General features: G+C 45.5%; 2 protein-coding genes across 8 annotated transcripts in view; one reads left to right on the top strand and one right to left on the bottom strand.

Annotated features, from left to right (window-relative positions):
* The window catches only part of BCL9 (BCL9 transcription coactivator), a 97,261-nt gene extending 87,360 nt beyond the window's left edge, over window positions 1–9,901 (top strand). For all 7 annotated transcript variants that reach the window (XM_053455657.1, XM_053455658.1, XM_053455662.1 and 4 more), the window contains 5 exons: window positions 461–644; window positions 1,080–1,179; window positions 1,491–3,735; window positions 6,526–6,783; window positions 7,593–9,901. In XM_053455657.1, the coding sequence (XP_053311632.1) occupies window positions 461–644; window positions 1,080–1,179; window positions 1,491–3,735; window positions 6,526–6,783; window positions 7,593–8,686 (3,881 nt within the window). In that variant the 3' untranslated portion in view covers window positions 8,687–9,901. The remainder of the gene's footprint in view (window positions 1–460; window positions 645–1,079; window positions 1,180–1,490; window positions 3,736–6,525; window positions 6,784–7,592) is intronic.
* A 5,036-nt stretch (window positions 9,902–14,937) lies between these two features.
* Window positions 14,938–26,440, bottom strand: ACP6 (acid phosphatase 6, lysophosphatidic). Its single transcript, XM_053455668.1, has 10 exons — window positions 26,226–26,440; window positions 24,171–24,299; window positions 23,185–23,315; window positions 22,896–22,975; window positions 22,444–22,531; window positions 21,886–22,018; window positions 20,994–21,094; window positions 20,033–20,128; window positions 17,949–18,114; window positions 14,938–15,427 (listed from the first exon to the last, which is right to left on the bottom strand). Exons 1-10 carry the CDS (start codon window positions 26,412–26,414, stop codon window positions 15,290–15,292), a joined length of 1,251 nt encoding a protein of 416 aa, XP_053311643.1. The 5' UTR covers window positions 26,415–26,440; the 3' UTR covers window positions 14,938–15,289.

Genomic DNA, 26,440 nt, shown 5'->3' with positions numbered 1-26,440 from the left:
CCCCACGTCTTTAATATTTAACTTTTAGCGTAGCTGGTGCCGCGGAGGCAAAACCTCCTCACCCATCTGTGCTTCTGGGTCTTTTCTGGGACGTTCGGCCGCGTTATGCTTCTGTTACGTATCGTTTTGCCGTTTAAAGCAGCGTATACACCGGATAATCGGCGCAGACGCCTTGCGGGGTTACTATACACCACCTCTGCTGGGCTTCCGTACCTGCACTCAGGTTACCTGTCTGTAGAAAATGAATGGAGTTGTCTACACAAGCAACACAAAGGACGCTTTTTATGGTTTATGATGGTACCAGTAGGGGGCACACTAGTGTAATCGTTCATTATGCGACATGGTGGTGTATGTGTGAATTTTTTTCCCCTATTGCATATGAATCCTCTTTACTTTATTTTTTCTTTTTTTTTCTTTGTTATACATTTTATAAAATGATTGTTTCTTTTGTTTGTTGTAGAGTGCAACACTACAGAGCCGGTGATGCCCTTAGAGCCGCACCCCACGCACGCCATGACCCCTTCCAATACCTCCGTCCCCAGGTCTTCCACTCCTTCGCACGGGCAGACCATTCTTGACTCTGCGCCCGAAAGAAAAACTCCATCGAAAGTGGTCTATGTCTTTTCTACTGAAATGGCCAATAAGTAAGTGAATTATCCCTGTGTTCTGACAATCGCTGGCTTTATTATGGAGCTGAGTTAGTAGGTGGCCTGCGCTGCATTAATTTGCCGAAGTGCGCTATATATATATATATATATATATATATATATATATATATATATATATATATATATATATATATATATATATATATATATATATATATATATATATATATATATATATATATATGCTTTATAAAGGGCGGTGTTTCCCGGGGGAAAGGGTCGAGCTGGCCTGCAAAATGTCTGAGAATAGAAGAGATTTGGTGAGTACTGAAGGTAAAATCTGTAGATCGGGTCAAAGTGTAATCCAGATTCTCCCCAAACTAACAACATTATCACCCCAAGTATTTTTATGCCTGTAAACTAAAGCGAGTGGTCCGGTGGTCTCTGATCTCGAACTCCTTTACCCCGCAGAGCTGCCGAAGCGGTTATGAAGGGGCAGGCGGAATCCATCGTTCTCTTCCACATCCAGAGCACCTCAAACAGCAAAGCTGAACGCACTTCGACTCCGACGGTAGGGAAATGAACCTTTTCTGCTTCCTGGGACATTGTTCTTCTGTCCGTGCTTTTACCGTCTGCGGTTTCCATATGGGACCAGCACACCGTATATACCCGCTTCTAGGTTTAGTTACATTTTGCACAAAATCTTGATGGTGTGGGGTGTTTGGGTGAAAATGTCCTTTAATGTCCTCTCAGACTGCCGAAGTCTCCCCAGTTATTAAATGCGATGCTTTAATGCCCCTCTGAATGCGTTTGTGCTGTGTGGACTCTGTAGGGTCTTCAAGTTACCACGTTTTTAAAAATTGGCGTTTTTTGTTTTTGTAGAACTCTCAGATACCTGCTACTATTAGAAATGAACCCAAAACGAATGCCCGCGCGCCTACGCCCCAAGAACAGAACCATTCGCAAGCTGCCAAAGCGCAATCGAATCAGACTGGCCCAGCACTGCCTCCCAAGACTACCCCTTCTCATTGCTCGCTTGGACAGGATAGCGGGACCGCGGACAACAAAATCGCAGCCAGCAGCCCGGCCAACGCGAACATGCTACAGACTGAAGGGTGCAGGCAAAGTTCTACCCCTAACACGCAAGTCCCCAGCCCTTTACCGCAAGGGAACGCCCCCCCTCCCGTAGATTCCAAGACGGAGACAAAAGCTCCCCCGCAGCCGCTACCGGGAGGAGATCCAGCGTCTCTGGGTGACAATCCTGATGGGCTTTCTCAAGAACAATTAGAGCACAGAGAACGGTCTTTGCAAACCCTGCGAGATATTCAGCGGATGCTCTTCCCTGACGAGAAAGAGTTTGCCATAAAGGACATTACAGGCCAAAGTGGGGGACCTCAACAGAACCCTGGAATGCTGGACAATCCACAGAAGAAACTTGAAGGCCCTATCCAGGCAATGATGGCTCAGTCGCAAAATTTAGGTAAAGGTCCAGGACCTCACCCGGATGGTGGAATGCCGTTTGGGCCCCAGGGTCACAGAGAGATGCCTTTTTCACCAGAGGATATGGCACCACCAATGAATCCTCAGCCTGGCCAAGATCACCTGGACCACATGACTCCAGAGCAGGTGGCATGGCTTAAATTACAGCAGGAGTTCTATGAGGAGAAAAGACGGAAGCAGGAGCAGGCCGTGGTCCAGCAGCGGTCTTTGCAGGATATGATGGTACACCAGCATGGACCTAGAGGCATGGTCCGTGGCCCTCCACCTCCTTACCAGATGAATCCTGGAGAGAGTTGGGGGCCAGGAGGTCCAGAGCCTTTTTCTGACGGCATGGGATTGCCACATCCTATGCCACCCAAAGGTATGCCCCCTCATCCAAATGTGCCTGGAAGCCAAATGCACCGATTACCTGGGTTTGTTGGCATGATGAACCCAGACATGGATGGACCTAACGTTCCCAACCCTGCATCCAGGCCTGGGCTTCCCGGCGTTAACTGGCCTGACGAAGTGCCGAAAATACCAGACGGACGCAACTTCCCCCCTGGACAAAACATATTTAGCGGCCCGGGCCGAGGGGAGAGATTCCCGAATCCGCAGGGTATGCCGGATGACATGTTCCATCAGCACGTTTCGGAAAAGCAACTTGGCGTGCCCCCCGGGATTAACATGGAGGCGATTAGACCTGTTATGGAAATGAACCGAGGCATGGCACCTCAGAGGGGTATGGAGCCTGGAAGCGGCATGTTCCCTCGGATGCCAGGAGATGCAGCACTGAGCCCATCGAGGATAGAATTCCACAAGGGGATGCCCCCCAACATGGGCCCGAACCGAGAGGTGGACTTTGGCATGGGCCCCGGGAATATGAACATGAAGGTCGACATGAACCTGAATGTTAACATGAATTCCAACCAGCAGTTAATGTCTCAGAAGATGAGAGATGTGGTTATGGGCGCCGAGGAGATGATGAAGATGAGACCAGGCAGCTCAGAGATGCTCCCCAACCAGCAAAAAATGCATTCTGCGCCGTTTGAGCACTCCCAGCAGGAGTATGGCATGGGTTCCAGGCCTTTTCTCAACATGCCCCAGGGGCCTGGCGGCGTGTTAAGAAATCCTAGGGATCAGATGGGGCCCGATCAAAGGACTAATAGCCGGCTCAGCCACATACCACCTCTACCTCTCAACCCAAACAGCAACCCGGGCAACCTCAACGTCGCGCCTCCCGGTCAGCGCAGCCTGGGGCGCAAGCCTTTGGATAACGTTTCTGTTTCGGGCGGTCAAGTGAACTCTCCTGGCGTGAACCCTTTAAAATCCCCAACCATGCGCCAGGTCCAGTCTCCGATGTTGGGCTCCCCATCCGGCAATCTTAAATCCCCTCAAACTCCGTCTCAGTTAGCCGGGATGCTGACGGGACCGACGGCTGCGGCTGCTGCTTCCATTAAGTCCCCGCCGGTTATGGGGTCCGCTGCTGCTTCCCCTGTCCACCTGAAGTCTCCGTCCTTACCGGTACCTTCCCCGGGTTGGACGTCTTCTCCGAAACCTCCAATGCAAAGTCCGGGGATCCCCCCGAACCAGCACAAGCAGCCCCTAGGCATCACCTCACCAGCCATGATGGGGAATATGGAATCAGGTGAGTAACATCTGTCTCATGTGATATTTCCGTGTATATTGTGCGTATATATAATTGTTTCCGGTGGCGCCGGGCCCCTTGCCTGTTACTTTGCGCATGTAACCAGTTTCTTATTGTGCGAATTACATTGTAAACAGGAATAAATTAACGAGTTTTACTTATTTATTTATTTTTAAGCAATTACCACCCCAGAAATATAATTGTTTTGTCCCCGGAGTGTGGTCTCGTTTTAATAACGTAATTGATTCCTGAATCTCTCCGTTCTGACGTTACCGTGGTAACCTCACTGAAGACCCTGGGGATACTTTATTTCTTTATTTATTTTTTGTAACCTCCTTGACGCTTTTAATATTTCAGCCGCTCTCGTCTCCCGAACTACATGCGAGATTAGAAAAGGAAACGTTATGTTGGGAAGACGCAGGGTTTTTTTGTGGTTTTTGGTTCGATGGTAAAAATCTTTAATAGTATTTAAATTGATCTATATATATATATATATTAGTATCCTTTTGTGTAATGTAAGGTCTCTGTATAGTACTGCGATTCCGTGTCGTCTTTTTATATCTCTGTTGCAGGAATTCATTGTTTTGGGTCTTTTTTTCTTGGAAACGATGTGGTTTTGCCGCCGTGTGTCTGGATAGACCTGGCGTGTCGGGTTTTACCGTTTCTGCTGCTTTTACGCTGTAACTGTACAGATCGGACACCCCGTGGCCCTTGTCGTGTTTTATAGACTTTAGCGTTCGTATGTTTCGTGTTGCTGGCGGTTTGATGTCGGGCCGGCGTTGAGGATATTGGTAGGGAACGGATTGCGTGAAAGCGTTTAATCGAGTCATTACTGACCCAAGTCCTGAAATCGCCTTCATGCGATCCCGGTGTGGGCAGAACTTCTGACCGTGGCGTTTCGGGGCTTTTATATTTCAGTGTAATAATCCCGCGGGGCAGTAACCATATCCTCCGTTACATGGGGGGCGCAGCAGATTACGCCGAGGGTCTTGTTTGGGAGGAGACTATCCCGGGATGGACGTCGTTACCCGTGTACCGCGTGCCGTTGTGTAGATGGGGTCCCCTTGGTGTTTATGACTTCTGCTATAATCCGGGCTCTGCGTAGTCTCGTTTGGGTTCGTATCGTTCTCCCGTATGGGGTTTGTTGTGGGTGGGGGATGGGTTTCGGAAACTGCGTCCCCCACCTGTGCCGGCTCGATATCTTAACGCTCCGGCCCCTGATAAACGCCGCTCTGCTATTCGCTTTCATTCTCTGCAAAATCCTTTCACCGCTTCTATTCTTTCTAAAGATTCCTGCAGTTATCCTCAAACACCAAAAGATAAATGAGACGCGCGTCTGTCTGTCTGTCTGTGTATGTAAGGCGGACAGACGGTGTTAAACTACATGCGCTGCGTTATACCGAGCAGACGCTTTAAACGGGTTATCATGGCCTTTGTGAAAGTTTGTTGCCCGGCGAGCGGCTGGCTGGCAGTGATTAGTTGGTCCCGGCACTTTAAGGCTGGCTGCCGACCGACTGCTTGTGTTGTGTGCCTGCCGGCCGTATCTGGAGCGGCTGATTGGATGAGTGTGCGGCTCTGCCGGCCGGCGGCCTGGTGTGCTGGAGGGCTAGGCCTGGTGGGAGTCTCTATGGTTAGAAGGAAGGGTCCTCGGACCACAAAGAATATTGTCCGAGAACAAATACGGTTTCATGTTCTGTAGACGGAAGAATGTTCTCTTTGGTGCAAAATGTGTTCTTAATCTGGAACATTACTTAAAAGTAAATGTTTTAACCCGAAATTTATAACGTATATCAGGTGAAGTCCCCCACGGAGCCTTTTAATACCGATTATCCTGCCTTCGGTGACTTAGTATTAAGTAGCGCAGAGACTCCTCTCTCCCGCGTCTCCGGTGGGTGAGAATTGGGGGCCGTAAGACGCTGGTGTGTGTCGATGATGCCCTGTTCTGCAATCCTGCTGCTTGTTATGAGAAGTTACTTAAACTTTCTTAACTTGAAAATGCCCAACTTCTGCGTTGAACTTGATTAATGAGCGAGTGGTCTCGACTTTCCTGCCGCAACCCCCCCTACCCCCTGCTCTTTCTACTCGCCCTCCGGCCGGGACCACGAGCCGCGTCTCCTAAAAATCATACTCTGTTTCTCTCTATTGATATTCATGGAGGCGTCCGTTACGTTCTCTAAATAAAAGCACCCAAAGTATTTAAGCTGCCGGTTGATTTTGTCCCCTCGCTTTTCTCACCACCCTTCACGCGTCGCCCGTACGCCCCGTTTCCTTGGAAAGTGTATTTTTGGGCCGGGATCCTAATGATATTCGAACGTCAGACCAATTCAACAGAAGTGGAGTACCGGGCATTCTTAAGTTTCATTTACACGCAGGTTTAGTCTCGGCCGTGTATATTGGTTCAAGTGCCCTGCCTACCGAATGTTTCTGGCAGAAAAGGTTTGTTGCGAATAGATGTCACGATGTCACTGATGATGCGTTTAACGAGGTGTGAAGGCGTATTCTAGGTTTCTTCTGTTATTGGGACGGTGTAGGAGCGCCGGCAGAGCTGGATGATTGTAGGAACCAGACGTCTGGTTTCGCAGCGGTTTCTCCGTTTTAATTGCTTTTATTATATTGTCGAGTTTACGGAAGCTGCTTTTCTCTCTTTGGAAGATCTCCGTTTCAGAGTAGTCAATATTAAATTCTACAGAAAATGGTAACAGCCATCATTTGTTTTTTTCGTTTTTGCTTTTAGTTTTTTTTTTTTTTTTCCCTTTTAAATAATTTTTATTATTTTTTATTCTCTCATAGGAGGCCCACCTCCATCAGTCAGCCAGTCTGCTTCGATAAATCACCCCGGAAGTCTTCCCTCCAGCACTAGCTACACAATGCCGCCTGAGCCTACTCTTTCCCAAAACCCTCTCTCCATTATGATGTCTAGGATGTCAAAATTTGCCATGCCCAGTTCCACACCTTTGTATCATGACGCCATCAAAACGGTGGCTAGTTCAGACGATGATTCCCCTCCCGCCCGCTCACCCAACCTACCATCTATGAATAACATGCCAGGTAGGGGGATCTGCTTTCTCCATTTCAAGCATCCGCACGGCTTTCTGTTAACATTTCTCACTTAAAAAAAAAAAAAAGGGACTTTACCATTCTCTGGGAAACCGAATTTGTCTCGTCAAACTTTTTTTGTTCTACTCTCTCTTGATCTTTCACGTTGTCCGCTTAAAGGCCTAAAAATAAATAAATAAATAAAATAGCCGTGAATATTGTTACATTTTTAATGAGATCATGCTTTTTTTTTTACGTCATGGGGAATTTTTATTAATTATTTATCAGTAGAAAACTGACACTTATTAGTTATCTTGAAGTTATAGTTATGTTTCTTGTTGGTTTTTTTTTCTGTAAAAATTGAGGGGTTGTAATTAAAGAAACATGGAATTTTAATACGAAAAAAGTGATTTTTTTTTTTTTATTTTTTTTTTATAGGAGATCTCAATTTAATTTTTATTTTTTTATTGTGCATCGAAATTTAGGCGTGATACCTGCTGTCACTTTTTTAATCCAAGTCGAGCCGATGTCAGAGCAAACATACAGCAGCTAATTAAAAACCCTAATAAACCCCAAAATTATAGTCATAAAGTACTATAGTCATAAAAGCCTTACAAATAATAGCAAATATTGGTTAAGAGTTAGGGCAGCTGCCCTTTTTTTTTTAAATTGTATTATTGTACTGGAAAGGGTTCTGTAATTTTTTACTTTTAATTGATCTGTTTTGTGACTTTTCTGTCTAATCGTGTGTTTTGGGTTTTTGTTGTTTTTCTGTAACTCAGTTCTTGGGAGATTTTAATTAATTGTTTGGTTTTTTATAGGCATGAATATGAACAGCCAGAATCCTAACAAGATGCCGGGTCCACATGGCGGCGTTTCCATGCCAACACTAAGTCCTATGGGTATGACACAGCCCCTGTCCCATGGTGGCCAGATGCCGTCTCCAAACGCCATGGGTCCCAATGTACCGCCTCACGGAGGTCCTATGGGACCGGGGATGATGTCGCATAATCCAATGATGTCACACGGCCCTCAAGATCCTCCCATGGTACCTCAGGGACGCATGGCTTTTGCCCAAGGTTTTCCTCAAGTGCAGTCTCCTCCACAAGTTCCCTTCCCGCACAACGGCCCTAATGGAGGCCAAGGAAACTTTCAATCCGCAATGGGCTTTCCAGGAGAAGGACCTATGGGTCGCCCTGGCAATCTGCCTCCAAATGACCCAGCACTTTGTAAGTCTGGCTGTCCGACGGGGCCGGATTCCTTTAATGTCATGGGAAATAATATGCCTTCGGTTTTCACAGACCCGGACCTGCAGGAAGTCATTAGACCGGGGGCTTCTGGGATCCCCGAGTTTGACCTGTCTAGGATTATTCCATCGGAAAAACCCAGTCAAACACTGCAATATTTCCCTCGTGGGGAAGTTCCAGGCAGAAAGCCGCAACAAGGACCTGGTTTCTCGCACTTGCCTGGTATGATGGGAGAGCCAAACCCGAGAATGGGTCTTCCTATGCCTGGTATGGGAGGGCCGGGGCTTACGGATATGCCCTTAGGCGGTGGTCCGAACATGCCAGGCCACAACTCTATGAGGCCACCGGGTTTTATGCAGCAAGGAATGATTGGACCTCACCATCGCATGATGTCACCAGCACAATCAGGAATGCCTGGCCAACTGACTATGATGGGAAATCCAGGAGGGGTGGGTATGATGCCAGGAAAAGAGAGAATGCCTGGAGGACTTTATAGCCACCCTGGACCCGTGGGATCTCCCAATATGTTGATGTCAATGCAGGGGATGATGGGACCTCAACAAAACCTCATGATTCCCCCACAGATGCGCCCCAGAGGTATGCCTACTGATGTTGGAATGGGTGGATTCAGTCAAGGGCCGGGTAACCCTGGGAACATGATGTTTTAAGCTGCTACGAATGGACAAATTGGAACTTGTAGAAGTGAGATTGTCTCCCAAGAGATCTTAACGTATAAGGAGTCCCATATGGCCATGCAATAGGTGAAAAAGGACCCAAATGAAACTTTGGAGGAAACTCAAGAATGTATGAAACTATCTGAGCATTGCTTTCATTTATTCAACAGGTGTTTAGTTTTTGTTTTGTTTTTTTTTTCTTCTCTTTTTTTTTTTTTTTTTTTTTTTTTTAAGATTTTATTTTTAAAAAAAATATTTTTGTGGACTTTGGTACCCCATAATGGCACCTGCTTTTGGGGAGAGAAAAAAAAATGAAAAAAAAAATCTGTAGCTGTATTTTGAGAATTGCCATTTGTCATAAGTTGCACCATCCTGTATGTTTACGTTGTTTGGATTGGCTTCTTCGGGACACTTGGTAACCCTTTTTTTTTTTTGTGTACTGTACTATATTGTAAAAGGGATTTTAGCCGAGACGCTTGAGGGGAGATTGATTCAGTGCTGTTTACTTTAAGTGGGTAATCCATCTTGTTACTTTTTTTTTTTTTTTCTCCTTTTAACTCCATTGTATAGTAAACCAAACTATGACCTCATACAAAAAGAGTATTATTAAAAAAAAAAAAGCACAAATGAACTATTATGTCCAGTTAGGGGGATCTCCTTTCTTTAAAAAAAAAATTAAAAAAATCTAAAAATAATAAAAAATCAGACTGTGGAGAGCAACTACATTTTTGTTTGTTTTTGTCTGGTTTGCTCCCTCCCAATCTCATCATTCTATGTAGGTGTAATGTCCTTGTTTGTTGTTTTTTGTTTTTTTCCCCCCCCCGCTGTGTTGTGTTTTTTATTTTGGGGGTGGGGGATAAATCTAGGTGAGAACTGGCTCCATATTTTGGTAATTCTTAATCATGTTCACCCTGAAGCCAGGCTAGAATGCCTTTTCATATATCCATGGGCTGTCAGACCATATGCAGTAATTATCCTGACTCTTAGGAATCCCAAATAATTCATGATGCGGGAGTGGATGCGGTGGGATATATATATATATACGAGAGTTTTTTTTTTTCTCCATTTTGTGACGGTTACTTTTCACTCTTCCTCTTGTCCCTCTTACCCCAGCGTTTTAAAGCATTCTGTGTAATCTCCATTAAATTTGGTACAAAACCACTTGCCAGGGCTGTGGTGTTGGAAAAATAAAATATATTTCTTACAAAAGGATTTGTGTATTTCTTCTAACATGTTATATTTTTTTTATATTTTTTATTTTTGTTTCACAATTGTAAGAAGAAAAAGAAAAAAAAAAAAAGCCCCGAGTGTCGCTATAATATACTAACCGGTATTGTCTGGTCGTGAGAGATCCGAGGGCTATAAAGACCCCAAAATAATCTCCATTCAAACAGGTTAAAATAGACATTTTAATAAGATTTTTAAAAAAGTGTCTACCAATACACTTTCGTTTTGCTTGTTTTTGTTTGGTTTTATGTTGAACAATATAAGTAAAATTGCTAAAATGTGTTGGGGGTCATCTTCCTCGTACAGAATGGGGGTATATACATTTATAGTATACAAATAATGTCCTATCTTGTCTGTATATCCAGTGGCTACACTGAAAGAAGGGGGAATCATGATTTTTCATATGTAGTAGAAATTATTAAAAATCTTTAAATCGAAAGGACGCCTCTCCCTCCCCCCATCCACCTTTCCAACGCCTTCCTCGATCAATCAACTGCGATCAGCGACTTAACCGGGGAGAGAACTCGGAAACCAAAGAACGGAAAGCAAAGATGGCGGCTCTCATGGTGTGGACATGGGTTTTGATTAAACTTATTTTTAATGTTTGGCGTCTGTAAAATGTCGACTTTGAGCCTCTTTCTGTTCCCAATATGGCCGCCTCCTGCCTTATATAACCTCTAACCTATGGCTTACTAAATAAATGGGACGAACACCTGGGAACGTCCTGAAATCTGCATTTTATAAATCATATCCAGGGAGGAGGTTCGGCTACTTTACAGATCTCGCCTACAAAATCGGGGGGCTGTACTGGAGACCCCCCATCTCCAGAATGATGATGACGAGAGTTCACAGGGCGAATAAATTGTTGAGTGGTTTGCAGGATCAAAATTAATCAGGAGAGAGAATGTGATGGAAACGTGAATACGCAATGTGATTCTTATATCTAAAGAAGAGATGTCTGAGGAGCTCATGTTACGGGGACCATTTAGAGGATATCTCAAAACTGGACACTTCAAGAGAATCTTCCACGTTTCATGGAATGATTGTGCTTTATTTTATTTTTTATTATATATATATATATATATATATTTATTTATTTATTTATTTATTTATTATGTATCTGCTTTTTGGGGTGGTTGCTTTCCAGGCAATTTTGTCTCAAATCCGATTCTTTCTTATTGCCCCGTTTGCAATGTTGAGCTTTCTCGTGATCCGTTGCTCACATCCCCCAAAGTCTCTATCGCTGGTCTCTTGTTAGCAGCTCAGTACCTTGCGTAGGTGATTGCATATGTTTGAGCGTAACATGTAACACATGTGAATACCTGTAGACATGTTTACCTTAAAGCCAAAGGAACTTTCTGAGTGTTGGCGTGATTGATGGGTGTAGCGGCAGGCCGATGCACGTGTGCCGGCTGAATGCTGCCATCGTCTGCCGGAACTCCTGGAACTAAATACCGGCAGCAATTTGCACGTGGTATAACCCGGTGGACCACAGTATGCACTTTACATGAAACTAGGGCTGCTGTGCATTCTCCTTTAAGAAAATGATTACACCATGGCTGGATCCATTTTGTGCTCTGTCTATAGGTGTTCTGTGCAGTCTTTTTCAGATGGCGGACTTTGGTAAGGCGCTGAGTGATGGCTGCCAGTGTATTTTTGGCTGAGGGTTATTGTTATGTTAAATGACATCTAGAAATTCTAATCGCATTGGTATTTGGAAGTTGCCCACTGTTGGTTTAATGTCCTGCTTGATTTAGTTATGTACAATTTTGGGGAAATTTTTTTTAGCTTTTTTCCCAGGAGGAAAAATGTGCCCCCGATCCTGCAAAAGGTTAAACACCATAAATAATAGCGTGACCTCCTGGAGTCCTTGATGGAAAATGCTGAGAAAAACAAGCCTAAAATTTTGCTTAGGATTTTTTTGTTCTGAAGAATAGGTGCCACTTCTAAAAAAAAAAAAATAAAATAAAAAAAATAGCAACATCCCCCTGGAAACGGCAAAATCCCTGATATTTAGTTTTTTGGGGTTTTTTTTTTTATAGATTTTAGAGGTCAACCCCTATCTTTTTTTTAGTTTTATACTTCTGTATATAAAATAGCAGGGGCGTTTTTTTTAGATTTATTTTTGTACTGCTCCCAGTGCAACAATTGGAGGATCTCTATTGTGTTGACCGGGCCCTAGTGATGTCATAGCGTAGTTCATTTTTTATTTTATTAAAATTTTTTTGCAAAGGGATACAGTTTGTTTCTCTCTTTTCACCCTCCGATCTCCCTGTCATACAGGGATCAGCAAGCAGGGATCCAGAGCCCCGCATTCCCAGATGCAATGTGTGTGATCAGAGTTGTCGGCATGGAGCCAGTGATGTCATATTCTGCTTCTTCTGTCCTCTGACAGCCTGCTGGTGCAAAAATAGACTTACTATTACATCCAAAGGGTCATCTTGATGCATTTTTTTTTGGTAGATGCATTAGTATGTCCATAGGGATGTGAATGGGTTAATGAAAGGCCCGATTGACAGGCCATCTTATTCACTAGGCTGACATTCTATATCTGTTACGTTGTCTCTATCTCTGCTGTATCTACTTACCAGTGAGAACTGGAACATCAACGGTTCCAGGCCCTGACGCTTCCAGATCGATTCACAAATATAGCCAAAGAAACCCCATTTGCTTCCAGCTCCTATAGGAGCTGAACAGGTACGTGACCCAAATGACCTTCACCAAATGGAGACCTTAACCAAATGGAGACATTACCAGGCTCAATCTGGAGGATTTCCGGCTAAACATTTGGCAAACCCTCTGTTCAGCTCTTAAAAAGTAACTTACTGTTCCTTAAAGATGAGTGAATTTCCTTTAAGGTCCCATCCGGTGCTCTGAGCCGCCCCCACTTATCTTGTTAAACGGGTAGTTTTGATTTGTGTTAATTGGCTCCACAAACAGTCGCAACACTCTCAGCCTTTCCGCATTCCCTTTTCCTTTAGCAGCTGAATCCCGATCTGAAGAGGAATGAATGGAGCTAGAAAAGGAGGGCATGTCGGTAGGAGTAACGAATCCTCCGCATGTTGAAAACTTGAAACGAGTATTCAGCTAACTGCTGACTTAGACCATCTGATAATTATGGGAGGTTTACCCCAATCTTGTCTAAAAAAGGGATTCTGTAAACAGAGTTCCTGTGTTTCTCTCTCTCTCTCTCTCTCTCTCGCTCGCTCGTCACCCTCCTCTGAACTCTCTCCGTTGTGTCGATATCCTTCTGGAGATGGGCTGTGTGTGTGTGTGTTAGTTTGTGTGTCTGTGCCCTGGGGATGTTAGCATGCATGTCTAGATATTGTTATTGTTTTATATAGCACCATCGTATTCCGTAGCGCTGTACAATGGGTAGACAGGACATAACAATTTGACTAACAGAAACAACCGGTTCCTCACCTGCTCAAACAAGCTTACAATCTAGATATGTTAGTGTGTTTCAGGGTATACTAGTTAGTGTCTGACTGTGTTAGTGTGTGTGGGTATGTTACTGTGTGTGTAAGTGTGCGTGTGTGTTATGGTGTTTGGATATTTTAGTGTGAGTGTCTGGGTGTGTGCTAGCGTTGAATACCTAGCTGTGTTAGGGTCACACTGTCTGTTATTGTGTATGGTATTGTGTGTGTCTGTGCATTTGTCTTAGCGTTGAATGATTGTGTCAGTGTGAATGTGTGCCTGGCTGTGATTACAGAAGACCAGCCATTCGATGGTCTCCGTATCAACGCGCTTCCTGAGAGTGGGCCGGTAACCTGGCATGGACTAACAAACACCCATCGGTTTAAAGTTAACTTCTTCCTTACGGGAACACCCAGTGCTGACGTTATTTAACTAGGAGTCAGAAAATGAGACTTCTATGTGAAGTCTCCCACCTCCTGGGTGCCTCTACTGAAATCAGGAAGGGCTCACATTGAAATCAGTTGGGGTAGCAGCAGCCAATCGCATGAATGCTAGGAAAATGTCTGTGTCCAGAGAGCCTAAGTATGATTGGCTACTGCTACTCCTGTTCATTTGAATATGTGCAGGAAGTGTACCTATGTTCACTTCCTGCTTTCAGTAGCAGCACCCGGGGGGAGGAGTTACATAAAACAGAAGTCTCTTTTTCTACGCAGAATGGAACGTAAAGTAGATTTGTTTTCCGTGAATGTAGTTCTGTGCGTTTAACATTGAGGTACGAGCGGTAGAGCTGAACGCTCCTGTTACTAAAGCAGTCTATGGTACCAGCGGCCAGCCCTGTGATCTGCAGCATGGAGGATAAAGGTGCCGTGTACTTTGCTGAATTCAACGCTTTTTAACTTAACACGGCATAAGATAAATAATCCCAAGGAAATGTAAACGTCCCCGTACTTTCTAGAGAGCAGCTTCGTCACAAACGCCGCGCTGTTTTTTTGCGATTCATTTAAACTTCCCGAAGACGTAATAAAATGACGGATCTGTAAATGATGCTTTCTGGAAGTGGAACGGAATCTTTAATTCTCCCGAGTTCCCCAGCCTGCAGCCGCTCTCCGGAGCTCCCGGATCCCACCTTGCCCCGCTGCGCTCTAAATGCAGAGTTTAGGGGGGGACTTTGTTTTTGATGAATGTTCTGTTTAAATTAAACACGCTTCACCGGAACTTATGAGAACTTAGAGGTTTGCCGGCGTCTGACTCCCCGTTGAGGTAAGAATAGGAATGAAGGAGACCTGGCTGGCCCCGCAGTCTACGGAGTCTCTAAAGAGAAATCACTGGGAGGGCAAATACGCTTTAATATGCTGCATCAGACCTTTATGATTCAGATTGCCTAGCGCACCGCAGCATCAGTCAGGTGCCCACGGGGTTAAATTCTGACCCCTAGTGAAGGGGAGGAAGCACCAGGAGCAAGCAAAGGTGCCCAATGTAGTCTCATTCTCATCCATAAAGCCCTGACTGCTTTACGCACCCAAGAGACAAATGACTACATCTTAGCGGATCGTTCCCACTTAATAACAATTCTGGTAAAAAAACAATAAAATAAAAATTGGAAAACCAACACTATTTATTATTTTTCTTCAAAACGTTTGCAAACAAATTTAGCGACGGTAAAAACAATTCCACGCGTTGGTTTCGATTAAATCACCCGTTCTAGGTCTGACTTCCAGCAGCGACCTGGTGACGGTTCACTAAACGGCTGAGTGAGGTACTAGGCTGTATGTGTTCCTGTGAGAACGAGTGAGCGAGAGTCCAGCGCTTAAACTTAAAAGACTTAAATCACCATAAATCTCCCATAAAAGATACCTTTTAACTCTTTCTGTACTGGGCTGCTGGGCAGTGGGGTGGGGGAGGGGTATACAAGGGGTACTTTGGTGGCACGTCGGGAGGACAGCGTCAGTACTATTACTGCCTGTCGTTGCCGCTCTGCGTTCTAGAGCATTCTTTGAGGTATTCTTCAGGACTGACGACAAACTCAGAGATCGCGCTTAGGAAATCCTCCAGCGGGCAGAGTCCTGCTTCACATCCTCTCACTACTTGTTCCTGAGAAGAAGAAAAATAAAATCAGTTTTTTTTCCTTTTTAATATATTTTTTTTTTTTGGTAGAGCTTAATTAAACCTAAGTTCAATACAAATAATCCGGTACTGGATCCGTCCTCGGCTTCCTCCTGGAACACCGATCGGACTTTTCTCAGAAACAGTAATTTTTTTCTACCGACTGGTAAAATTCAGAGGGTTTTTGGCGCCAATAAGCTGCCAATTTCCCCCGGCGTGTTCACCAGCGCTGCAGCCAGACTCCTATCCGCGCAGATCCAGACAGGATCATTTTCTGCCAGGTGGGGGGGGCAGTTTTCACCTTGGGGGATCAGTGTGTTGTCAGCATGTTATGATCTACACATTAGGGTCTGTTTAATGCGCCATTTAAGTCCAATTTTGTCTTCCTATTACCACTTAATGATAGGAAATACCCCAGTGGGCCAGATGTAAAGATGTTTTGCCTCCGTTAGCTCGACGGCAGGGCAAGAGACCACGGGAAGGGCACAAACACCGTGATAGTGATATAACACCGTATTATATATAACAGTGATAACCCACCTACACACATACAGTGCATAGAGCGCCACCTGTCTATAAACGCCCACTAAAGGGCAGTATCATTAATCTGAGTGCCAACCAATGGAGTCGTCGGTTGCCGTGGGGGGGGTCATTCTAGGGGCTCTTGGCATTCCATAGAGACACATAAAAGATAATTGTTCTGAGCCCCAATGTGTCTGAGAGACTAAAACTTTGCACATTTGTTTGGATTGACGCCGCTGCGACTGCCATGTTCTAACCGCGTAGAGATGGAGCTCCAAGCACTTTGTCCCCTCGTAAAACACACTGTTTGTGGGGTTTTCTTAATGAGGGAAGTAAGATCTCAGCCCCCCCCCATTATAAAGCAGAAAACAAGCCGTTCTAATTCAGCTCCAAGCAGAAGGGGAGGTGACACCATTTTTGGGACAAAACAGATAAAAATATTTTTTAGTTTTTTTATAGAATGTCAGCGACAGAGAGAGAGAATTTTTTTTCTGTATGAAGAGTATTCCTGGTTAAAGGGGCTTCAGGAAGCCCGTCAGCAGCTATTTCTCAGACCCCCTACACCCTGGGAACGGATTTAAGGCGCAGAGATGGTTTTCCTGTATTTACGATCACGGCCTCGGAAGGAAAAGCAACTTAAATGGTAAAAACTTAAATCATATTTCAAAAATCTGCTTAAGTAGAAACCGTTATCTTCTTACAGAGTGCAAGACATTACAATTTTAACCCTGCAAGTGACTTTTTTTTAGGTCAAAATCCCACTATTCCCAATCTTGAATAGAACTTGTCGGAATTTGGTTGGCAGGATTTAAACTCGTGAATTCGATGCGATGCCAAGAGAGGAACACGGACGCCTATGTATTTAAGACTGCGGGTAAACCCGAGCCTGGCTACTACCCGGAGGAAAGATATAACCGGCTCCGATGTAATATTCATTGGCAACAACTTACATGAACTCGGCTACAAAGTATCAGATCAGCTTCACCCCTCTCACTGACCAAATGTCGCACCATTTCGCACGGTTATCGATCTTAGTGAAACGCGAGGGGCGGCTCACCCGTTATTGTCTGAAATGATGGTGTGAGAAGCACTGGGGAACCTAAAGGGTTACTGTATTTAAAGACAGAATCCCTGCCGCCGCCCATAACACCAGTGACATCTGATCTGCTGCCTGGGATATGAGGGGAGGGGAGTGAAAGGGGGTCTTCGGGAGAGAGGGGGATCCAGCATGTTAACCCTCTGGGTGCCAGTCTCTGGAATATGTGAAAAGATATAAATGCTGCCGTCACGTTCTAAGAGAAACCGAGACAAACGGCTGCAAAAAGAGGCGATTTCCTGCAGTCCTGTAATGCAGGGCAGTTCACGTTTTTGATCATGTACCATTTAGAAGAAGGGTAAGAGCCTTGAGGGCCACATACAGCCCTTCAGATCCCGCGCAGGACCCTATTCTAGCATCCGCCACGCGTTGATTAGGGTCTGAGCCTTTGCAGCAGGAGAAATGGGCCGACTAGACGGGGGCCGAATGGGGCCGACCTGCTGGCAAAGTCTATGTTTCTGTAGATAAGGTATCAAAACCCCTGAATATCCCGGCCACGTAACCGGCGTGATAAGCCATAATTACAGTAAAAGTAGAATTCTGACACCGAAAAAGCAGCAAAAAACCCCCAAAACTGCTCTGCAACCAAAAACTCCCCCAGCAAATAAAATAAAGGAGGTGCAGCACCCCCCCCAAATCAGAAGACGATTCCTGTATGAATTTTAAAGCCACACAATGCCCCTCCAATACGATTATTAAACGTCCAGCCCGACACCACATCTGACCCCAATACTACAGACCACCTAATCGGGGGGGGGTCTGGAACCCATTCATTACATTGAATGTAGAACATGTGGGTTTAACAAACATCAGGGCTGTACAAATACACTGGATGAACCGGACACATCCCTGTAACCTGTCTTTTTTTAAATACTACAGCTTCATCCTTACCTCCCCGTTGTAGTTGAGACGGGCAAACCATTCCTTGGACGCCTGGTGCTGGTAAAGTTCCAGAGTCAAATCCGCGGCGTAAGGAGGCCACCGCTGGTCAAAGATCCCGAGGGCCATGAGCAGAGGTATGAGAGTTACATCGTGAGCAGCGTAGAGATACAGCTTCCTGCGAACAGAGACAACAGAACCACGGACACTTTAGAAAGCAATTTCTAGAATAGCGTATACCCATCTGGAAAAAAGTCAAGCCCCAAAAGTGTATTTTTACGTTTAAATGCACATTGAAGACTGTTCTGCATCAACTCCAGCGCATGTTGCGGCATTCATTCATTCACACGAGTATGTGAATGAGATTTAAAAGCCCAGCATCAGTGTGTCAGCTTCTTGCACATGCTCAGTATCACTCCAGCTGAAGTCACTGAAGAATCAGTCGCATGTACGCTGGCAGAACATCTGTGTTCAGACAGCAGACATTTCATTGGCTGCTGCTACTCCCATTGATTTCTATGAGAGCTCAGTTCCCATAGACTAGAATGGGAGTTCTGCTGCGCGCGTGCAAGCAGCATACCGAGGTACACTTCCTGCTATCACTAGAGCCAGCTGGGGGAGGAGCTAAAGGAACTCCAATAATTATAGCATGTCTGCAGCTATTTGCATGCATTAAAAATGCAAAATTCATGCAAAATGGACCTCAATATACATTATGAATAAAAATAGGGCCTGAGGGCTCCTTTAAGATAAGATCTACTCGGTCGGATTAATATCTGTTGTTTGTAACTCTCCTGGGAGTCAAAACCCAGCAGCTTGAACCCTGCAGAGCTCAGTGTTATATCTATGAAGGTCTTCCGACGTTTAGGGTAAATTACAAAGGAAAGAAAATTGCCCTGACAATACACTATAAGGTCGGGGGCAAATCTACCCCCCCATGTACGTTCCAGCAACAAGCAAGCACAAGCAGCACAACACGTATGAACAGCACAACACGCACAAACAGCACAACACGCACAAACAGCGTCGCAACTACGCTGCAAAAGAGAAAGGAGCGTTTTACCCAACCAGAGGCACCAGCGATAAGTCTCTCCCGACAGGCTCTGGCTGTAACCAAAGAGCAGGGCTTTAACAGAAATGCCATTTCTCATTTAGATTGTGACCCTTTGGGGCCAGTACAGACTAGCATTTTAACCCCTTCATTACACGGCTACGTTCATCCACTTACCTGGCTTGGATGCCTCCAGTCTATCTAAAATGGTGCAGTTGCTATAGAAACCCTTTAATGTTTTTAATAGGAGGAAGCGTGAAAATCATTACACTAAATTTCTGAATTAGACTTGAATCTTTAGAGCGCAGGACGGCTATTTTCCTTGTTACAGGCAGCAGGCTTCGGTACGATAGAGCTATCTGACATTACATTATAGATCTGCAATGCGATCCGACTCCCTGCGCCTGACATTTACTTATCTGATAATAAAATGGAATTATAACCTCTTAAAATGGCTTATTTAAACACAGCAGATCGCCTCCGCCCTGGCAAACCGAGTGTTAAGCTGCAAGAACCAAGCCCTGGCTAAACACCAAATTTAGCGAGAAACCGGGCCGACTCGATATATACATTTTTTATTTATTTTTTAAAGCATTTTATATTAAGCCGCTGCGACCCGGCCCCCCATTCTAAGCGACCGGCCCTTTAAAAGCTATTAGCTGTGGGTAACACATGCCGTTAGCGGTGTAGAGCTGTCTGATCCAGCATGCGGGATGTGATATCACAGTCACTTCCTGCGTGCCGGATCAGTCTGCACGGAGGGAGAGACACACAGGCAAGCTGTTTGGTGAGACCGTGGGGCATGTTTGGTGAAGCCGGTCCCTGTGTGGGGGGTTATTTTCTCGCCGGGGCACTGTGGTTTCTAGTTACGCCCGTACGAAGCTATAACTCATACAGGACGCGTGTGAAGGCGAGCGGAATGTGCGACAGGCATCAAATTAGATAACACGGGCTATATCACGGCTATCCACCCATAATTGTGGGTTTACACGCGCATGAACGTGACAAATACCCTTAATATTGCAGCGTGGGGGTACGAACATACCTGCGCTGTGCGTCCTCGGCACCGGAGTTCACGACATCCAGGATGTTGCTTTGCAGAGCGTGTAGAAAAGGCCCCACGCTCAACCGGAGAACTTCCCTGGGGGGAGGGGGGGATATAATAATTACCGAGCAATACACCCAAAATAAAAACATTTTTGTGAGCGACAGAAGACACTCTAGTATCAAGTATAAAGCTAATAATTCATACCATATTTTAAAGTTAATAAATATATATATATGTTATATTTGGTGTGCAAACTGTAGTATTGCTACATTGGGAGATCTGTGATCACCGTTGTATTGACTACAGTGTTTTGGATAGTTATTTATCAGAAAAACAACCATATCACTATTCTTACATACACCTGTCCCATGCATGGTAGGTTTCAGTCACTATCACCCTCTACTACTTCTTATGGGAGGCTGTTCCACTTATCTACTACCCTCTTAGTAAAGTAAAACATCCTTACATTACATCTAAGCCCTTGATTGTCTCCTTGTTACCCGATGACTATTAAATATGAATCTTACAGAATATACGCAGATAAAGCTTTTTTTTCTTTTTAACCATATAGTAAAAAAGGGGGTTCCATCGTTTTTATGAATATATTTATGAATATATTGATAATTTTACCGCCTTTAGGCGAAAGCTCCTTAATCTTGACCTTTATAAAGAGGTCTCCTAAAAGATTTCTGTATCGATCTCCACCAGGACACATAATATTGCGACGCCGCTGTCCGCCATTATTAGATGTGTTTATGAAGATTGTAGCAGCACAATCGCGCTACACAGCCGTGAACAGCAGGGGGCGACTATAATATCGTGCAGGCAGCGGTTTTGAGCTGCAGTCCCAATGATTTCGGTGGAGATCCATCCAGAGCTAAACCCATGTGGAACCAAGGGGCAATAAGCATACAGAATGAAGGACCCCCACAAATTCATGAAAGGGAACGTTACCTACAGGTTTTGAGGCCCCATTACATAAGACACAATGTCAATGACTCTGCTCTCCGCTCTCTGGAGATGAGGCTTGTCCTCGAGCGAGCACGGAAACCCGTGAACCTGCGCAAACAAGAACGTAAGAAGAATAACAGATCGGCTGAAGGCCAATAAATAATAATTAATTGTAAAGTTACGTAACGGTGTTAAATTCAAAAGCCGAACCCGGCTAGATTTACATCATCTGAAAAATCATTTTCTAAACATTTCCTGGAACAACTGTTTGGGGTCACTCTGCTGTTTTCACGGGGGGAAAAAAAGGACATTTCTGGCTGTAACAATCGCAAAAGGGGTTTTCTAACCATCAATTAGCCTTTTAAACTTGGATCAGAGAACATATGGCTGGAACATAGGAGTGATGGGAGTGATAAAGGGCCATTGGAACACGGGAGTGATGGGAGCGATAAAGGGCCATTGGAACACTGGAGTGATGGGAGTGATAAAGGACCATTGGAACACTGGAGTGATGGGAGTGATAAAGGGCCATTGGAACACGGGAGTGATGGGAGTGATAAAGGGCCATTGGAACACGGGAGTGATGGGAGTGATAAAGGACCATTGGAACACTGGAGTGATGGGAGTGATAAAGGGCCATTGGAACACAGGAGTGATGGGAGTGATAAAGGGCCATTGGAACATGGGAGTGATGGGAGTGATAAAGGGCCATTGGAACATGGGAGTGATGGGACTAATTATAACCAGACGGAAACAAAGGTCGCGGGTGAAGGATACCCGCCAGAAATTTTAACCTGTTAAGCGCCATAGTCTCCTCCACAGGCATTGTAGAAAACACAAAATCCGGCGGGGACGCCCTTCGCGATCCGGGGACAGATTTACTAAATATCAGCCTTTACCTCTTGTGCCAGCAGATTATCAAGAAGTAGGAAGAAGCCGGCGTCCTTTTCGTCGTCGATGTTCATCCCTTCCTGGATCTTCTTTAGGTCGTCTGACATCCCAGGTTGTGATGACGCAAGAGACATCTTGTTACTGCAAGAACAAAAACGAGACACTTTTTAAATCAGAAAGGGAATCAGGTAAAGGGAAACGGCCGGGTTTATACCCCAAACATTATCATGCACAAAGCATCCAAACATTATACGTTTACAAAAATGCAAAAGAAACATATTATATGCAGCACTGTCCTTTTAAAGTTTGCAATGACTGCCCATAGGAAAATAGATTGTGAAGAACGGTCCACGTTCTCTGCTGGTGTAAGGATAAACCATTTTGGCCCCCCCCAAAAAATAAACAAAAAAAACCACCGTGAAACCTGTGGTTTTGCCTCAACCAGCTATAATCTATGGAATGCAGTAAAAATTATCTTCTTGTACGCAAGCAGAGCCACGCGGATTTCAATGGGTAACTCAACGTAAAGTGAAACGTGGATCAGCTCCGGGATATACTCTACTTACCTGGTCAGGTGTTTCAGTTCTTGGCACCCTTGGTAGTTGGGATAAAGAATTTCCGTGCTGGACTCGGAAGTAACGACAGTCACCGGTCCTACAAGAAGAGCGACGATATGTTACGAATGTATCGCTCAGACCCATGAAGACGCACAAGCACTTCCATTCACTGACTACAGAAGATGCCCGGACTACATCTGGCTCACTAGACGGGCCGAACGGCTCTTATCTATGTTTCTAGCTATAGGCTGCGGACTGCGGCGGGATATTAAGGTCGGGTCGGTCAACGAGAGCCCCCGGAAGCATGGATAACACTGCCTCGTTAAACTAGGAAATGGGGGGCCGTGAGGCCACCTCTCGCTCAGTACATTAATTACTGGGTTAAATCAGAACGGCAGCCGTATTTCTCAATGCCTTCATATATTCTTCCGCGTGGAGGTGAGACAAGAGCCGGCACTGACCTTCCTGCTGCTGCTGGAACAGGCCTGCCAACAGACAACGGGTCGACTCCAGATTCCGGACAATATTCGTGGAACGGACACTGAAATGAAAGCAAACAGTCACTCACCCACGCCAGGCGACACCGCAACAGCGCAGGGTAATAATCTGGGGCTACTGGATTGGACGGAAAGAGCTAAAGGGCCAAAATTCTGTAATTGGCCGGATCCTTTCTGTGCTCCCTAGGCTCCAATTTTGGGAGTCTTAACGATATCGACGCTTATGCCCTTTACAGATACGCGGGAAACTCACAAGACTTCCGACGATTTAAATCCTGGAGACAGAAAGCTCTTCTCTTCTACGTAGGTTTTCCTGAGTCGGGCTCCAAGATCAAACATTTGCTGCATCCCAACCGCAGTGAGCTGCCCCGGGAACGTTCCTCCCTGTCCGGCAAAACAAAAACAGGGAAAACATACCCTCCGGGTGAACAAATCAGAGAACACGCCGTCTGTAGTGAGATATCTTTATATACTAGGGTTCTATAACGACTCTGCGGATTCTGGGGACACGGGGTTAATTTCCCTTTGAGAGAAATGGCAGAGCAAAAAAGGTGCACCGAACCCCCCCCCCCATCACCTTAAACTGCTCTCTAATTTGCAATGCTGGGGGTTACATGTTAATTGTACATTACGGTTTTAAAAGGGAATGTCCAAAAAAAAAAAAAAAAAGAGAAATGGCCTTTTAATACCATTAACCCCTTCACGACAAAGCCCGTACATGTACGGGTTCACGATGCAGGGTCATTAATGGGTTAAAGGACATTGCGATATCCGTTTTCCCGTTAGATGTGCGGAGTTGCGCGTTTCAAATGTTTATTAGCGAAGTCTCGCTGTTCCCCTGGCGTTGAATAAACACGGAGTTAAGCGACGTTTGTCTCGCACTCCGACAGCAATTAAGTTGCTAAATAAGTGATGCGTTTTCTTGATTTGTCTGCTTGAGATGTCGGCGTTCACAGGATCTCCAGGAGCCCCGAAGCCTGGCGGCTGTATGGTAACGGGCCGCGGGGTATCCCGTCGGGGGGGGGGGGAGTTTGGGATCACGTAATAAATCTCAGAGCGCAGGCCGCCGCGGTGCATGAACGCGATCTACCCCAACGATTTTAGAAGAAACATTTGCCCCCCTTTCATATCGTACGAGTGCATTAGATTGTAAGCTCCGCAGAGCCGTTGCTAGGTAAACTACTAATGACGCGGAATTCAGGAGAGCGCGGCGGCCGGGCCGAGCGGTATAGAAATTACCTTCAGTTTGTGAGATCTGTAGCGTTCCTCGAATGGAGAATGAGGCCTCGGACCCCCCGCCAGGTCTGTGACGGTGTAATCGAACTGCGTGTGCACGGGGGTCTCCAACAGCGCGGGGGACCATTCCACCTGCGAAAGCCAAAGCCTTTTAGTAAGAAGTCATTCATACAACCGCCAGCTGCTGCCCAGACGCGGCTACGAACTTGCATTTAAACAAACGCATTGCCACGAGAGAGGAGGCCAACGGGGCGGGCGCCCCCCCCGCCCCCCCAACACACACACACACACACACACACACACGTGTCCCTGTTCTTGTTTCACTTTTTGGGAAAGATCAGGTGTAGCATCTTTGAGCACATTTACAGAGAAAATGGTAGGCAAGCGGAACACAGGAGTGATGGGAGTGATAAAGGGCCATTGGAACCCAGGAGTGATGGGAGTGATAAAGGGCCATTGGAACACAGGAGTGATGGGAGTGATAAAGGGCCATTGGAACACAGGAGTGATGGGAGTGATAAAGGGCCATTGGAACACAGGAGTGATGGGAGTGATAAAGGGCCATTGGAACCCAGGAGTGATGGGAGTGATAAAGGGTCTCTGTACGCCTATGAAGAGATTCCATTAAGAATCAGCCGTTTCCAGCTACAATAGTCGTTTACAACATTAACCCCGTCTGCGCTGGATTTCTCATCCAATTCATGTTATTTTAATGGAGAAAATGTTTCTTTTCTTTAAGCGACCCCAAACTTTTAAACCGTAGAGTACTGTATGTATGTATAATATATATGTAGGAGGATATATTTATTACCCAATTTGCTTTTAAAATACAGCCAAAACATGGTTTAAAATACAAGTGTTTTTTGTTTCTTTGTATTTTCGTAATCAAGATGTCAGTTCACCTAAAATTATAAGCGGCGGTTGCTGAGCGAACTCATTTAATTAGCGGGTTTCTCCGGCTCTAAATGCCGTCCCTGCAAGAATTAAAAACAAGATCTGTCACTTTCCCGAATCCCACATTTTACATTTTTATACAATAAATAAACCTATTGTAACTATGCTGCGGAGCGAAGAAACGGATCTGCTATTAAACGCCCCAAAATATTTTAACATCTTGTTCTCGGAATCCGCGGGATTATGAAGAAAAGCCAAGAAAGGGCCGTTTCCAAGGCGAAGCAGACGAAAATAACGGTTTTTTTTCCAATAACGGGAAGCTTAACCTGAAGGGTCAAAAGGTTAATAAGACAGGTTGGCAGCAGAAGTGGCGAACGTGAGATAACCCGACGGATGATTGATAGGCTAGGGCTGTATTCACTTAACCAGGAGTCAACTCCCCGACTTGATTATGCATTAAAACGGGTCCAAGGTAACACAATCAGAGCAAAGGCAGGGACGGGCGAGACATCAGGGAGCAGATCTCCTGCCGCCCCGTTCCTATGCTCCAGTTGTAGGGTTCTAGGAGGGTACAGAGATGTTCAGGGCACCACAAAAACCGTAAGCTCTTCAGACGAGCCACCGCTTTCCTGGAACGAGGCCAGCGATGTCCGTCTAATATACTGCTGGGTGGCCCTCACGGGAGTTACAGGCACGTTATAACACCTTGCTTGTTGGGGAAGGCTTCCCGCTGGCAGCAGCGCGTGGCAGAGGAGACAAAACCTGACTTGTTCTTACTACCAGAAGAGCAGAACGTGGCCTGACCGGTATGTACGCGAAGCTGTGACCGCTGATTTAACAATGCATTACTCAGGGCCCTTCTTGCATTAGGTGATGGCCTCTACTAGCCCTTTATAACGATTATATGAGTCAAAGTGTTGAGAATATGGTTTAGTGAATAAGCCCCTGGGGTTTGCTATTCAACTTACAGAAACCAAAGGTGCGTCCTGCCTATTAACAGACTCCTCGTTGGATGGAGGCCAAGTCATCCTACCTTTTAGGGGCTTAGTGAACAGTCTGTAAAATGCCCCCACCCCAAAAAAAAAAAACAGGCTGCAATCTACTTCCACTAGAGGGCACTACTCGTTTGTCAATGTAAGCCCTTTCTAGTTGCCCCCGGCTCACCTGCTCCTTGTGCGGAATGGGTTTGAGAGGCGTCCGAGCTCCGTGTCGGAATATGACCTGCACCAGTTTCAGGTCGTACTCTCCCTGTTTGCTGCCGACGTCCTGTTTCGCTTCGGCGAACACCGCGCGACTCTTATGCATGAAGTAGAAGGCAGATCCCAAGACGCCGGCCCGGGCGCACACACTCATCGTGCGTTTGTACGCTGAAGGATCTC

Source organism: Spea bombifrons, chromosome 2 (assembly GCF_027358695.1).
Source record: "Spea bombifrons isolate aSpeBom1 chromosome 2, aSpeBom1.2.pri, whole genome shotgun sequence".
NCBI classification, from domain to species: Eukaryota; Metazoa; Chordata; class Amphibia; order Anura; family Pelobatidae; genus Spea; species Spea bombifrons.
The sequence above is the reverse complement of the archived record's forward strand: the minus strand, read 5'-3'. Positions and strand labels throughout refer to the sequence as shown.

Excerpts from the sequence above, each read along its gene's own strand:
- ACP6 (XM_053455668.1), bottom strand. The coding sequence starts at position 26,414 with ATGAGTGTGTGCGCCCGGGCCGGCGTCTTGGGATCTGCCTTCTACTTC. Across the intron at positions 24,300-26,225 it reads CCATTCCGCACAAGGAGCAG|GTGGAATGGTCCCCCGCGCT; the intron begins GTGAGCCGGGGG and ends TGGCTTTCGCAG. Across the intron at positions 21,095-21,885 it reads ATAATCTGCTGGCACAAGAG|GTTCACGGGTTTCCGTGCTC; the intron begins GTAAAGGCTGAT and ends TTGTTTGCGCAG.